The 16015-nt window shown below is 44.9% G+C and overlaps 1 protein-coding gene across 16 annotated transcripts in view; it reads right to left on the bottom strand.

The window, feature by feature from the left end:
• si:ch211-285f17.1 (sickle tail protein) overlaps positions 1–16015 on the bottom strand; it is a 109458-nt gene that overhangs the window by 27233 nt on the left and 66210 nt on the right. For 11 of the 16 annotated variants that reach the window (XM_035142880.2, XM_035142882.2, XM_035142875.2 and 8 more), the window contains exons 3-4: positions 1306–1386; positions 68–263 (exon numbers count right to left, since the gene is read on the bottom strand). In XM_035142880.2, coding sequence (XP_034998771.1) covers positions 68–263; positions 1306–1386 — 277 coding nt within the window. Of the gene's footprint in view, positions 1–67; positions 264–1305; positions 1421–6829; positions 8532–16015 lie in introns of those variants that run through there. The other 5 variants (XM_035142876.2, XM_035142887.2, XM_035142885.2 and 2 more) reach the window with 4 other exon arrangements.

Here is a 16015-nt window from a genome sequence, read left to right as displayed (position 1 = left end):
GACAAAAAAGAAAATCTCTGTGGATAGATTTTGACATTAGGGGGATTTTAAGCAGGAGACAGAATACCTAGCGAGCGGTCCTTCGTCTGGTTCGTCGACCGCACCACGGGCAGGCTGGCGCGAACTCGGCTGCCGCGGGTGAAGCCTGTGGGCATGTCGGCCTCTGACATGGCGTCCAGTGACTCCAGGGAGGCCAAGGAGAGGTGGTCAACCTGGTCGCCGACGCTGGACTGGGAGCCGGGGCCGTGCTTTGGGCTTCTGCTCTGGAGGTTGGAGAGACACGGGGAGACATAACACACGTAAAGGGTGAGACCACGGACACGGCAAGGTGTTAAATTCATGCAATCACGTTCATATTCTGTAAACGACACAAGTAGGGGTACAAATTTTAATTTATTCTCTTAAAGATGAGAAGCTTCTGGTGAAGTTAGAAACCGGCTCAGAGTCTGACAATGTCAAGTATCACACGCATTCTTTGACAAGCGAGAAAAAAAGTGCTTTGATGTCGACTTTGAGCTCGACTGTGACACAACATCCACATGTGCACAGGAGAGTTAATATTGTATTTCCCTGATACATGCTCACCCACGTTACCCTGCGCTCAGACATGCACTGAACTCTGGAGGGGAAGCATGTACGTGCGTTTAATTCAATCAGTGTACGAGAGACGATGAGTCCTAAAAGAAGAAAAAGAAGAAGAAGATGAAATAACCTCGGATTAAAGATCGTAAATTGACTCATCGCGATTTTAAGGTCTCCTCTGTAATCTGATCTGCGTGACATGGCATCCTCAGGCCACAGCGACACTCAGGCGATGTGTGACGGGGCTGCGGAGATCATAGAATTATTCTGTGGCGCTGTAAGGTGATCTGCAGCACAGGGACGAGGTGGGACAGAAGCTGGGGGGTCAGCGAACATAGAGCTCTTTGTGAAATGCTCTTCATGAAATGCTCTTCATCTCTCGCTGGAGCTGCAAGGCCAAGTCCGCCAGGTTATCATCAACACACCTGCATGCACACGCTGCCGCTCTCTCTCCCACGCTCACACACAAATAAAGAATTGAAGCGTGATATATTAAGTGCGGTTGACATTTGTGGGAGTTTTCAAAAGCAAGAACTGGTTTAGCCTGGTAGCCCAGTGCGCTTCAGCAGGCACAGACTGAGACATAGGGGCACAGGGGCTGGGAAAATAGTCACACGGCAAAATGTTAGTGAGGATGCAAAAACAACAACAACAACACACACACACACACACACACACACACAATGGAACGATGCAGATAAGAAAAAAAAAAGGCCGACTAACTCTGTGGGGCAATTGGATTCTCATCAAGTACCTCTGAATGTCAAGCTCAGAGTGAAGGGAGGAGAGCATGGCCTGCAAAGACTGATGGGAGAAGGAGACCAAGGAAACAAATCATCTATAACAGCAGACGAACGACAGAGGGAAGAAAGAGCGTAGATGCAAAGTGTTTAAGAGACAGAGAAAAGTATAATTTAAAACTACTTAACACTCTTTCACAAGCGTATTTGAGTTTAACGGCTCCTGATGTGAAAATCACCGAGACCCCGCCGCTTAATAAATTCCCACAATAACATGAATTGCCATCATTAATGTAATGAGGCTGCTTTATCTTCATAATACAGCATTTTCAATCTTCGTCCCTATGTGATATTTGCTGAGTCATAGTGTGCGAGCGTTTATGTGATGCACCTTTACGGCAACCTGACACAGCGGGGAGTGCTGAGCCATCACTCAACTCCAGCATTACCATTAAAACAGCCTTGCATGTTGATCGTCACCTTTTTAAAACAGGAGGGGTCATGCGGAGTTGACGCGTCACCTGAGACCAGACATGTGTTTGGAAATTTAATCCAAACGCTGAATGATTTATGAGCATATTCAGTGGTGGTGGGTCCCAACACACACACACACACACACACACACACACACACACACACACACACACACACACACACACACACACACACACACACACACACACACACACACACACACACACACACACACACACAGCGGCTCTATCTTCTCATATGCTACTGTGTCACCCTGGGGAATGTTGAATCATATCGCCTTCCTGCATCACCTGTGGGTAGTAATTATGTCAGAGTGGTCTGGCGGTGTAATCCGGTATTTTCTGGAAATTCCAAAACGGGTTGAAGAGGACGCAGCAGCTGCATTTAAAACTGAAGCTCGCATAAATGTCCTCACCTGTGACATTTGAACTTCCCGGGGTCAATAACGGCCATACTGTACATGTGGCTCTCATCTTCTTCTAGAGTTTATAATACGAACTATTCCCTATTTTCAGATTTATGCTTATGCACAAAAATACCAAAACAAATCGCTGAGCATTATCAATCCATCCAAACTATAGATTCTCACAAAATTATTAACAAACTACCCCATCAAAGGGCCTGAGCACCGAATCTGTACTTAAAGCAACATCTAATGACAGTTGAAATGTTGTGTAAGACCGAAGCAAGAATAAGTAATGAGGTTGTCAAACTGCTGTGTCAGTTACACCGGGAAATCTTTGAGGAAACATTAGCCGCCTTAAGCTACGTGTCATAACACAGCACAGCAGCACAAAAGTGTATTGATTTAAGAAAGTATGATATTTATTACTCATGATTTCACATTTTAATCATGGGAGTCAAATTGTGTAATTTCTTCTCCTGAAAGTTGCACAACTTTGCTCTTTGTGCACCGATTAAAACCGTCACTTTCCAATTCTGTTCAAATTTTCAGGAGAACGTGACACCACGGTCACAAAGTGAAAGGGAGAGACAAACTGCACGGGAGAGAGAAGATAGTTCCGGCAGAGGCAGTGACATATAAAAGAGGAGGAAATTGCAAATGAGACCTTCTGCCTCCCCGGTGGAAAGGGGGGGTAATTAACTTAAACCACTCCACACCAGTCCACATCTGACAAATGAGATGTCCACGCCAAAGGTCAACAGTTTAGTCCAGATGAACTCCTCCGTCTCTCCCACTGCCTCTTTGTGACGCTCGCAGAGATCATCCTTCTGACAGCAGCGTTTGTATGTGATCGTTTACGAAAAAGCCACTTCCTGTCCCCGCTAACCACTTCCTCCGTTCGGGCCCAGATGTGAAAACCGCAGGGCGACCGCTGATAAGCACCATAAAACCTGCGTCGGCCCCGCTCACACCTACAGTGCATTCCACACCAGTGATTTCCCCCCCCCCGCTTCAGTCGAGACCTGCAATTCTGCTTTTTCAGCAGCGGCTCCCTCTGTACACCACATTGGCTCTGACAGCTGTGATGAATGTGAAACTGGGACACTGACATTAGCTCATACACAGGAATATGACAAGTTATAAAGTCGTGTAAAGAGCCCAATGGGAAGGAACACGTCTAGACTGGAAAGGCACTCGGTAGAGCACATACCTCCGCTACGGCAAAACATCTGTCAAGCTCCGATAATAGAAAAGACAGGGAAATAAAGAGGTAGTCTGCTACTCGCGATAAAAGATAGACTCTATAAAGATGGACGACATGACGGCTCCATGAAAGTGAAGCCAAAACATCTTGATTGCACACTGGTGGCCGACTGCAGTATAGCTCATTAACTCCTAAATGTTAGTGGATGGGACGTAGTTCTTATCACACTGATGTATATACAGTATAAGTGAGAATTTTTCCAGTATGTTTTGTTTTAAATATTTATTTGATGCAATAAAAGAAACTAGATTTCAAAAGTATACAGCCAGTGACTCCCTCAGCCGGGTTGTTATCATTAGACCTGTGTCAAATTCTCCACATTATTCCCATTTGTTGGAGCAGGTCTAGAAACAGGTCAAAGGAAATTGCCTCTTCTAAATGCTCATGTCGCAGCGAACCTTCTCCTCAGGCCTTGAAACACACACAGGCACCGTGGTGTGTGTGTCTCAACATTGCTAATTGTCGTGAAGCGAGCTTTCAGGGGCTTTACAGGAAAGTGATGTCAAGTCTAGTGTAATGTGGACAAGCGATGATCAGGCAAAATGGCCGTGCTTGCAGAGAAAATAGATGTAAGATGAAAGTTCAAGTGTGTGTGTGTGTGTGTGTGTGTGTGTGTGTGTGTGTGTGTGTGTGTGTGTGTGTGTGTGTGTGTGTGTGTGTGTGGTCTGTGTGTGTGCTGGGAGAGAGACAAAGAGGGATACAAAGAGACACGGAGTGCGTGCATGACTGAGTCAGGCCATTGTTCCAGAAAATCTGACCTGAGCCCAGGACATCCTGAAAACATTTATGCAACAGTGGTCTGACACACACTATGTTGTCATCAGAAAGAAAACTTTTGCTTTTGTGTGCGTGCGTGTCCGCAGTCCCACAATGTAACATTCAAATTTTACACATCAGTGCAGGTACATGTGATCACCAGTGCAGAGCGTTTTCTTACAAAGCCGACCTCTGCACCTCAGGAGCATCACATGCACAGTCTGGGTTCATGTCACCGTCGCCTCACGTCAGCCGTTTTCAAGCTGAGAGGACAATGTCGCATGATTTCACAAAGCAGAGCAGATTACGTTATATCATGCAGCCGCTGACAGACAGGTTGACATGCAGTGCCCGGCGATTACAGCAAAGTAAAGTAAATGGCAGCTCCCATCAGGAGCCTGCTGCGTAACTCATTCGAGATGTAAGTATAGACGAAGCCCTGAAAGCTGCCAGAACGCCGTGTACCACACATGTTGCCAGCCTCCGCAAAGCCCACTGATTGATGCCTAATTTGTTATATACTCAGCAGGGGGTTATAATGGCTTTCTTATAACATAGCCAGGCTTTTTCGCCTTTGAAAGAAAAGGAGGCATTCTCCTGACATCTCTGCAATCCAATGATCATTTTCACCTTTTGGCTGCACAAATTATAGAGATGTGTCAAACCAAGAAGCGGTAGACAGATGTTATGTAAATGCATTAATACTAGAGGCACTAGTCCAACTGTAATGTTGTCTTTATTGTGCTTGAGTAGGGACGAAACAGTAACAGGTTTCACAGTATACTGAGGTAAAAGTCCTGATGCTATATAAAATGGTATAGAGCTTTTCTAGTCTTGATGATCACTCAAAGCTCTTTACAGTTTTGCCGTCCACTCACACACACACACATTCATACATGCATCTATGTGCTGCACTTTCTCTCATCATTAATTCAATTTGGGGTTCAGTATCTTCAGTACCAAGGACACTTCGGCATGCAGGATGAGGGAGATCGAACCGCCGACCTTGTGGTTGGTGGACGACCAGCTCTTACTCTTGAGCCACGGCCGTTTCCATGATTATTTGGTTGATGCTGTAACCGCAGAAGAGCTGCTAGTGCTCCGGGCGTAGCTTGACACTAACACCCGACATTGGATTTGGTTGAATGTTCCTACATGCACATTACTTTGTTCTTAATGGTTGTGTTGTTTTGCTCATCAGATTTATTATTCAGGTTTCATTTCAACCTGTATCGCAGGAAGATTTAGTTGGAAAAACATTGCAACACCGTAATCATATAAACGTGATCACCCTGGTCACTATAATCATGATTCACAATGTTCACGCTGTTTTATCTCTACATGCGAGTGGAGGCGGGAGCTTGTGTGGTTTTAAACACAACCAGCAATGCGAGCACGGCTTTTTCCACATAAGATGCTAATTTGGCCCAGGAGGTGAGGGTGGGAGGTGGGAGCGGAAATAGAGCCAACTGTAATTACCTGGTCTGATCTGTGAGGCAAACACATAAACAGAAGTGGCTCTGCAGACTGTTAACCCTTTACCTCACTTCTCTCATTCAGAGCCTGGAGTCTGGCTCATTTCATGACGAGAGACGCGAATCAGTTGTGTCCTCGCTCCCTCGGCGAAGACGAGAGATTCCAATGTGTCACAAAAGTTCAAAACCACAAGAGTTCGTTAGAAAAACACCTACAAAAAAAATCAGCGCCACTGCAGTTCTACACAACCGTGAGGCATAAAGCCCCTGTCAATCAACCAGTCAGCGCTCTGTCCGTATGCTGTCTGTGGACGGACCATCGTTCTTTTGTCTCCCCTAGCCTTAATGACATTATACTGAAATCCCCTAGTCATCCATTCCCATTCATTGCCACCACATCCCTCTCTCGCTCCCTCCTCTGATGCATTCCTCCTCTAATCCCTTCATCCAAATCCCCAGATGACCTTTCAGGGATGGCCTCGCTTGCTAATTGGTGCGCTAAGAGGTGATGACTTTTTCATACTGTAGCGAGATCCGCGATCAAAGCCGAACGTTTGAGGTGAGACCTGCCGAACGAGAAGTTAAGAATCGAAAGATCGTGCCTGGAAAGATTTATGGATACAAGCTCATTAATAAATATATTACATTGGCAAGTAAAATACAATCAAGCAGATCTCCCGTGCTGTGTGCAAATGAGGTGCATAATCACAAAAGACAATATCGTGCCTGTTGACCCGGCGTGCGATGGAGGTGGAATCTCCATCTCCTCCGCCACTTGTGACATTTTGAACAACTGAGCCAAAGCGTCCAATTGATTTCATCCACTCGCGCATAAACGAGTTAGTCACAGTTATCACCGGCAGACATCAGCCCCCATCCCCTGAACGGGAGAGGTTACGGAAATCAACTTTGATTACGGGAATCAACTCTGCATAGCCGTCAGATAAATCCGCAGATGGGAGTTTTATGAAGCAGAGAAAATTGTCTTGAGCGAGTTTAGAAGCCTTTTGGCTGCACGCGGGAACATTTCCTGTGTTGCCATGTACAATCTAAATTAAACACATTCCAGGCAACGATTGTTTTTCGGAATTATCCTGAAAAGCTTATTTACCATTTTAGACCCGTGGCAATCTTCCTCCGGCAGCGGCTTCCATGTGAGACTTGAAACTCCCTGGTCTACGGGCAACACGCTCTCTTCCTCCACTGTTGTTTCACTTGCTCTGTGTAACTGCCCTGTCCAGCTCCCTTCCCTTTTCTTTGCTCCAACTCACAGCGGATGCCCCTCCGTCCAGCGCACACACACACACACACATACACACACACCGCCCCACATCCCTAACGATCCAGCGGCACAATACAAACGCACACAATCCACACACCCGGGGAAAGTCATTGTTTGTACGTCTGTGTTTTGCACCACTGTGTGCGACAGAGATTGTGTTAGAGGGAGAGGGACGTTCAAATTCGGCATCTCTCGCTGTTCCAACAGCGTGTGGGTAGAAAAAACATGATCCCTGCAACAGCTTTAAAACTTAACACGTTCAGCACTGCAAGAAATACATTTTTTATCTTAAAAACAGCCGCGTCAACACTAGTCCCTGCGGGGCTGTGGCTGAAGCCCGAGAGATGTTCCAAGGAGATAAGCGCCTGCTCTACCCTCAGGGATCCCGCAACCTTTATGAGATACTCAGCAGGGCCTCGAGAGAAAACACACACCCAGTGGACGGACACATCCAAATACCAACGCATGCATATTCACAGTCTCAATTCTGGGGTATGCACAGCTAATTTTTTTGCAATAAGTAGAAACTATGTCTTTGCAAAGTTTGAAATGTGTGGATGTTGAGAAAATCGAAAGACAGACGAAGGAGATGTATGTGAGAACGTCTGAGTGAGCTCATGTGAGAATACAGCAGGAAAACGCCCGGAGAGGAACGACTCCTGTGTCAATGAGCTACTAAGAAAAACATGTGATATCTGCATCAGGATTGGAATAATTACAGTAAATGTACAGTGCACTTATATTGACTAGGCGCTGTGTTGTGGTTTAAGTCGTCGACCCAAGGCGCTACGTAAGACTACAAGCCCAGACGTACACAGAGACGGGGCAGATCACTTACTAGTCCTACATGCAATGATTTGAACACACCTATTTCCCTACCTCCCTCTCTCACTCACTGTCTCTCTTACCAAACAAATACATGCAAACTAGTCTGCAGAGCTGTGGCCTGTCCGGACTTGCTTTTTCACATCACTTCATCAAAAGCAAAACTCTCTTTTGCGGCTTTGAACACTTGCACCTTCCTAGATTTTAGAGTTCTCTCATCCACATACACACAGCAGACAAAGCCAGGCTATCGAGTTGGTCAGCTCTGTCCATTTATTTGACATGTCCTTACACGAACCCGGTCCGTCTCTAGAGAGCGTCTCTCCGCCGGTAATATAAAGGACGTTCCTCTCTGGGTGTACACCTGAGAATGTGTGTGTGTGTGTGTGTGTGTGTGTGTGTGTGTGTGTGTGTGTGTGTGTGTGTGTGGCTACGAGCACAAAGAGGCCTTTCTTTTCTCGGGAGTAATCAGAGTCCTGCATCCTCAACATGATGTCACACACGTATCAACTCAAACATAATCTAATACGATTAAAGGAGGCAGAATTCTAGCAGAGCCAAAGCTGCAGTACTTTTTTTTATCCCTTTAAACCAGCTCTGATGCCTAATTAACAAGTCGCCAAAGAACACATGCGCTCTTCCACTGAGACTAAGATTTATTATAGCCACTCACCCAGAGGAGTTTCTTTGTGTGTGTGTGTGTGTGTGTGTGTGTGTGTGTGTGTGTGTGTGTGTGTGTGTGTGTGTGTGTGTGTGTGTGTGTGTGTGTGTGTGTAGAAAAGGAGTCAGATAATCAGTGTTGAGTTTTCATTGTGCTTGATGGAAGTGTATTCAAAGTTTCTGGATTTCCTGACATGTCCCGTCACTGTGATATAAAAACAGTTAGCTGCACATTGGGAAAACAGTCGGGGGGACAGTTGAATGGAAAGTGAGGAAGACAAGTTTTTCGAGTGAGAGAGAACTGAATTTTATGCGACTTGTGGGTACGTGCAGCTGAAACTATGAGATCTGCATGGACGGTCACAACTTTAATGGACGAAAGCACGAGTGCCCACAGCTACACAATGCAGCAACTGAGCAAAACACCAAGTTAGAGATATTTTAATGTTTAATGTTTTCAAATTATGAAACTGTGACAGGACAAATTACAATATGAAAGGCTGTCACAGTCTAGATAATTAATGGGAAACACTGATGATAAATGTGGTAAAAACAATTTTCCATATTATCCACTCCTTGGCCTGTTTTTGACCTCTGACAATGAGAAACACTGCTCACACATACACACACACACACTCAGTCGACCATAAGCGATAAGTCGCGAAACAGTCAGTAAACAACAGCAGCCATTGATGCTGAAGGTGCTAAATCGCCGTGTTTCCCCTGCGCCGAGCATCAGGCTCCTGGCTGACTTGTTTTGTTGGAAACTGTGTTCACACCAACTGCAAAGTGTTAAACAGCAGAGCTACAACATAACAGAGCAAGAGCCGTGTGTCACATGGGTGTAAACTTGCATCTGTAAAACAAGAGGAGGAGGTGCCGTGATGAACTGCAGCAAATGCTCCACATCTGTCAAATAGTCTAATTTATTGCAGAGTCCATTAGACGCCGATGCCTGAAACATACACTTTCCCACTGTACACTTACTCATATTCCAGGTGTTCCCCATCATCCACGTTGTCTTGTTTAGTGAAAGGAAAAAAAAACACACTCTGTCTTTGGAAAATGTATTTCAAACATTTAGAAAAGAAACGCTGCCAAGTCTCTGCCATGCTTTTCTCCGTCCACCATCCCCCCCCGTATCTCCACCGCGAACGGCCGACTGGTTAATAAAAGCGCAGGAGATCACAATAAGGCTGGAGACAGATTCTTGGAGTCTGTCCTGTCGGGGGTGAAATCATCCCCGTGTGCCTCTGTCTCTGATTTGCCCTTTGAAGATTGGTTCATACCTTCGGCCCCCGAAGTTGAAACCAGATGTCGGTGAGCATGCGAAGGTTTGCAAAGCACAGGTACAGAGAGAGGGAACACGAGGAAACACCCATCTTGACTTGCTCCCCTTTTGGTTCAGGAGGTCATAAAACCTGGAATCTCTTGTCAATACATCAAACAAGATGTCAACAGTGGTGTCATTGAAGGTCGTCCATCAAAATGAAGGATTCTCAAACTTGCATGTGGCTACCATGACTGAAAACTGAAGATGAGGGCATGTTTTGTCAATTAGTTTAGCAAGAAAACTAATTACTTAGCTCATCAGTATGAAGTCTAATGACAAAGATAGATCTCAAGAACCAAGAAAATGTGGAAATCTGTGAAATAGTGAAAAACTAATTCTGGAAGCGCCCCTGTAATCCACATCTGCACAAAAATGTTATGGGTTCTTCTGTGGACCGTACAACAGCCTTCAACCAAGTTTTGTGGAAATCCGTAGTTTCTGCGTTATCTTGCTTACAAACTAACAAACAAACTAGAACTCTGTTGAGCACATATCTCCCCCAAAGGATTTATTTTTTTCCCATCAAGATCCATGAATCATTCTCAGAGAAATCAACAAAACAAAATTCCTGGATCTGATCCAAAATTTAGCGTGTTCTTCCTCGGGTCGCGCCGCACCCTTCAAAAGAAATTCCTGGAAATCGGTTAAGTCGTTTTTTTGCGTAATCCTGCCAACAAACGGACAAATAAACAGAGGACAACACAAACCCCCCCAGAGGTAATAATCAATAACCGACCACAGAGGTGAGCGCAGCCGGGGGAGACTGGAGGTGGAGAACCTGCAGGCCACTCAGTACTTGACAGTGGAACTAATCTATTTGTCACGTTATCATTTGACAGTCTATGTAAATACCAAGTGATGTTCACACTTGTCCTTTAGAACTGCACGTTACGAATGAGTGAAAACATTAACAGTGTTTTTTTCCCACCGATACTGCAGAGCCACCAGGAACAGGTTTTGTCACGGCATCTTTTCTGTCGTGAAACCAGAAACCGTAAATCTGATGATGCATATGTACGTTAAAGGTTTACTGAGGATGCCGTGCATCTGGTCTTTGATGGATTGTAACTAATGGCTGACAAGATATGACAAGTCAGGGTTTGCAAGTGGCAAATAAATTACTACAGTATGCATCATGAGACACTTGACGACATAATCCTCGGTTTAATTTGTCCCCCTGGTGAAAGCTATAATTATCTGTTCTCCGGTAGCTGATCGGTCGTTGTGAGGGACTGAAGTCAGATGAAGCTCCTCGGGCTGCGACGGCCGTATTGACAAATGGACTTAATTGTACCCGGTGGAATGTGAGGGCCCGGGGTTAAAAAGGTCGCAGACATTTCACCTCCGCTCTCTGGAAAAATCTGTCAGGAAAACGACGACATCCCTGTTAAGCCAGCGGAGGAGCAACAACAATATAACTCCAGCTGCTGCAGTTAACTTAAGCTCGGGGCTAATCGAGCTCCGTGCGGCTGCAGAGTAGCGCCCTGAAAAGAGCTCAGACCTGATTAGCTGGTCTGATTAACACACTGGCACTGGGCTTGAGACACTGTGTAGAACTCTGTCTGGCTCGGCTCATTATCGGCAGCGATCAGAGGCGGGTTCCTTCTGTCAGAGTGGCTTATAACCCCCGCACAACCCACACCCACCCATCCCAGAGACACTCGGGATTAGACGCGGCCGTGGCGCCACTCCGCCGACCGCTTGTCCTCTCCGCTGGGGTTGCTGTACCCTTTAAACCCAAAACCCTGCCACAGATCCCCTGTAAACTGACCGGTTATCACATGTGTGTCATTAAACTTGTGCTTCTTCTTATTTATCAGCTCTCAAAAGCCCTTTTCCAACATCGGACTCTTCTAATGAGAATGGATTCACTCTGCTTTCACTCCTGCCTTTTTATCAACTTCTTTTATCAAATTCTACAATCTGACGCTGCACTTTTTCCAAGGCAACGTTATGAAGTGCATTGAACTTCCTTGGCGTAAATAGACATTTGTGTTCTTATGTTTTTTGCATTTTGGGAACAACGTGCAACTGCGATTCTTTCTCCACAATGTGCAAGATGATGCATGACTCACCGACACTCCTCTACTCCTCTTCTAATCTTATCTAAACTTATATTTATTTTAGTGTTTCTAAAACCTGTGGAATTTAACCACACCTTTTGGAGTAAAAGGGGTGAAAGTTTCATTTCATGCGGAGGTTGGAAGATGCTGTTAAAAAGCTCCTGCACAGCTTCTGCTCCTGACGGTCAGCGGAGGGGGTTGATGATTGAGAACAGATGTTTTGCTGCAGACCTGCTGCACACAGCACCTGATTGTGTGAGTCACAAGGTGCAATACCAGGTACAACAAAGAAGTACTTTCTTGAAAATACCCTCTTGGGTTCTAAATATTTTAGTATTCAATATTCCCGAACATGTTTGTTGGGTCATCTCTGCTCTCATGATACTCGCATCATTGCAGGGACACTACCAGCGGTGGAGGACCATGAATTACAATTTTTTCTCTGTGCAGTTTAGGTATTAACAGTAAAAAATACTCCCTCCCTGTTCATGTTTTCTCTGATCATGCTCTGATTTCTCGCAGGGAGCTGATGCATGCTGGGAGCCGGCGTTATCAAGCTGACCTCGGTTCTGAGGAGCGAAAGTGCAGCAGAGCCAGGAGCCCGCAGAGCGAAGTGTGTGGGGGGGACAGGCCAAACGTTGCATTACCTCAAAAAAGCCTCCGAGGGAGAGCTTAGAGCACATTTGCCGTCTATGACAAATGAGCTGCAATTACATGGCTTTGTTCAGCATGAGTTTGTGGGAGGGTGCACATGTCCTGCAGCATTTTATTGACGTGGACGTTGTTACTAAATGCAGAATGTTTCCACGCTCAATTTATAACAATGATCTGCTTCTGACATGCTGCTAAAGTTCCGCTCCCGAAAAGGCATCGCTCCTTTTTTTTCTGATTTGCTCTCATTAAAGATCTTTTTTTATTGCCGTCCTCTCAGGGGACATATTTGATTAAGACGATCAAGTCTTCTTTTATAAAACACTTGATTAAATCTATTTCAGAGAAAAACATTACAATAAAAGAATGTTTATTATTACTCACATAAAAGCATTTTCCCCTACAGCTTGTTCCCTTTCTAATAAAAGTCCAACTTGGCAAGTTTGTCTTTGTTGAATCGAGCAATTAAAGTCATCACCACAACATATAATAACATTCTGATATTTATGATGACTTAACTGGTAATATAATACTATCATGACACATGACATTTACCTAGAACAGACCACAGTTTTGTTAGACGTTGATACAGTTTAAAAACTCAACTGCTCCATCAGGATCGTGTCTGTGTGGTTGGATCAGTTTGATTGATTCGGACATTTTCCCAGAGGCAGAAGCCAACAGACTGATTCCTTCATGTTTAAATTTTGATTGGTCTAATTGACCCTGCCGAGGTCCCCCCACTCGACCAATCACAAGTCAGCCTCAGCTGTCAATCAGTGGGAGAACTATACCTAAAATGAAAGAAACCATCTTGATGTGTAGTTTGGTCCAATTCACATGAATGGTTTATGACCTATAATGAAACCAGCCACCAGGGGGGATCCAGATGTTTTGGCTTCACTTTTGGGGGCTGTCATGTCATCCATCTTTAAATACCGTCTATGAGCCAGTCATTGGTTGTGAATTTCATACAGCCTTTACCTTTCCTTCTGCTATCTGCGTGATACTGATTTCAAAACAATAACAACCTCCGAGCGATACATGGATATCGATTTAATAAACATCTGCAAGAGCCACCTAACAAATCGTCTGTGTTTTAAAGAGTCCAGTGAGGGTCGCCTCCACAGGATTATCAAATTACATTTTAATCAATTTGATCTTTTACTTGTTTTTCTTTTGCAGGATTTAACCATTTCAATGCCAGTGCGACAGTGACCCTGCCATATTTTGCTGGGGCATCCCCGGCTTAGCGCTGTCAAAGGCGACTGTGATTGGCTTAAAGAAATACAGACCAGCCTTAGCATTTTTTTTAATCCTATAGCAGAATGATGATGGGGGTAGCCAGACAATTCTTAAGCGCTGACACAGCACTTAAGAGAGTAAGTTCTCATTGGTGTAGAGAGATACCCGACATAAACTATCACGCACTTAACCACACGCTGTGCAGGAGCGACACTGCAGCACCAAATTTTGCACTGGAAAACAATTTACCCGTTCTGACTCTATCTGCGCTGTCATCAGCCGGTGATTTACGTATCTCAGCTCGGAGGTGACGGGCTTGTCCGTCCGTCTGGTGCCCACAGCTGCAGACAGCTGCCCTAACATGGCCGCTCAACCCTGTACAGAACCCCTTGGCCCTGGCGAGTCACAGCTCATCACACACAGACACCAACACAGGCGGAAGGAGGGAAACTCGGCGAGGGTGCATGTGTGTTTGTGATCGTCCAAGCGGCTCAGTTTGTGCTGCCCCTGGGCAAAGAGAGGGGGAGATAGAGAGAGAGGGGCCAGAGGATGGGTGGCGGTTGGGCCAAAGGGATGTTATCTCATCTCCCTTTGGGTGGGATCCAGGTCTTTGCAGGCCTGATGAGGAGGAGGAAATGAAACCGCTCGCTTTTGTTGTGGGTTTAAAGATCACAGAGGGAGAGGGAGAGAATCGAGGGGAACCTTGTAAAGGAATAAATCAGTCGGTGTGTGTGTGTGTGTGTGTGTGCGTGTGTCAATGTAGGGTGGAGTGGGGTCATCAGCTTTTCAAAGTAAAGCGATATCATCTTCCCTGCCTCCGCTTGACCTTGATAAATCTCCGCCTTTGTAACTCAAACCACCAGAGACATGTTGAGTCTCACCTCCAAAGCACGCACTGTTGCCACTGATGTTGCCTTTCCGGTATGGTCGGCAGCAGACGTGAGAACGCCAGCAAGTCGTGCTCTCTCCCACACTGCGCAGCGCAGATTTCAGAGCCACACTGTGAGCAGAGATAACTTGTTTTCTTGCCGTTTCTCCTCAAGGCAGAATAATTACACCTCCCCGAGACACCACATGAAAAACACTCCAGTAAACTGGTTATCTTTGTTTTCCATTTTGTTTTAATTTACCGCTGTTAATATTAGCGAGGCATCATCGCGTCCCTCTTGACATCCACAATTAGATTATGCCGAACACGACCTTCAATCATTGCCAAGAATTCATGCTCAAACCAGTCGGTTTTATGACAGCATCTTCTCCCCTGACGCGATGAATTCAAAATGCATCGCCAGTACAACCTCATCCCGCCAATCTGAATAACATATGAGGAGCTTCATCCCAAAATCAATTTAAGTGTCAAGTCTCATAAACGGATAATCGACACTGACGGATCACTGTATCTCTCGTTTTAGAGTTTCAGCAGAGAAAGGAAAGACCTTCAAATTCAAACTTTTTTTACAGTATCTCTTAAGAACTAGGAGATTACTCCCACCTAAGAAGGACAATAAGTTTTTTAACTTAACTTCTCCGTGACCCTGGAAGAACCCAAAACATAATTTTCTATACAACTTCACAGACACACACACACAAATGATAATCCTCTTCTCGTAGCTTCTTGGAACCCTGTCACACATTATTAGTATAACCAGCCAGGAGATGGTCTTGTAACTACACACAAAAATATATAAAAGCTGCAATAACGACTTCTGGCCACTTGGGGGACAAGAAGAAACAGCTAAAAACACAGATATATGATATTTTATTGTTTTATAAAGTTGGTATTGTTGGCATATAAACTTCAGGATTTCTTTGGGGTTGTTTCTGGCCAAACCAACACATCCATATTCACTCTCATTTTTGTTGTTTTGGTCTCCACCACCCCTGCTGTTTTTCGTGAATTGATGATTTCACGGACTGTAAAACTAAAAAACAATGTGCTGAAAGATGCTAAAACGCTACAGTTTTAAGTCCGTTGGAATTAGTCTATACAGCCACATGACAAGTGGAAATAAATACAGACAATTAAAAACTAGACACAAGTTACAGATGAAGCCACCACAGGTTCAGTTTTTATAGATCGTACAAGTCATTCCGTCAACATTACGCAGTAACTAATTGCTTATCACTCGTGTATTAATTAAATGTCTCGATAATAAACCGCGACCTCAACATCCTGCAGGATGCAGCACGTCGCCGTGGTGTGAAAAAAACTCACAGATAATTTGTTTTTTGCAATGA

The sequence above is a fragment of the Hippoglossus stenolepis genome, chromosome 19 (assembly GCF_022539355.2).
Source record: "Hippoglossus stenolepis isolate QCI-W04-F060 chromosome 19, HSTE1.2, whole genome shotgun sequence".
In the NCBI taxonomy this organism is placed as follows: Eukaryota; Metazoa; Chordata; class Actinopteri; order Pleuronectiformes; family Pleuronectidae; genus Hippoglossus; species Hippoglossus stenolepis.
This window is presented reverse-complemented; position numbering and strand designations above follow the sequence as displayed.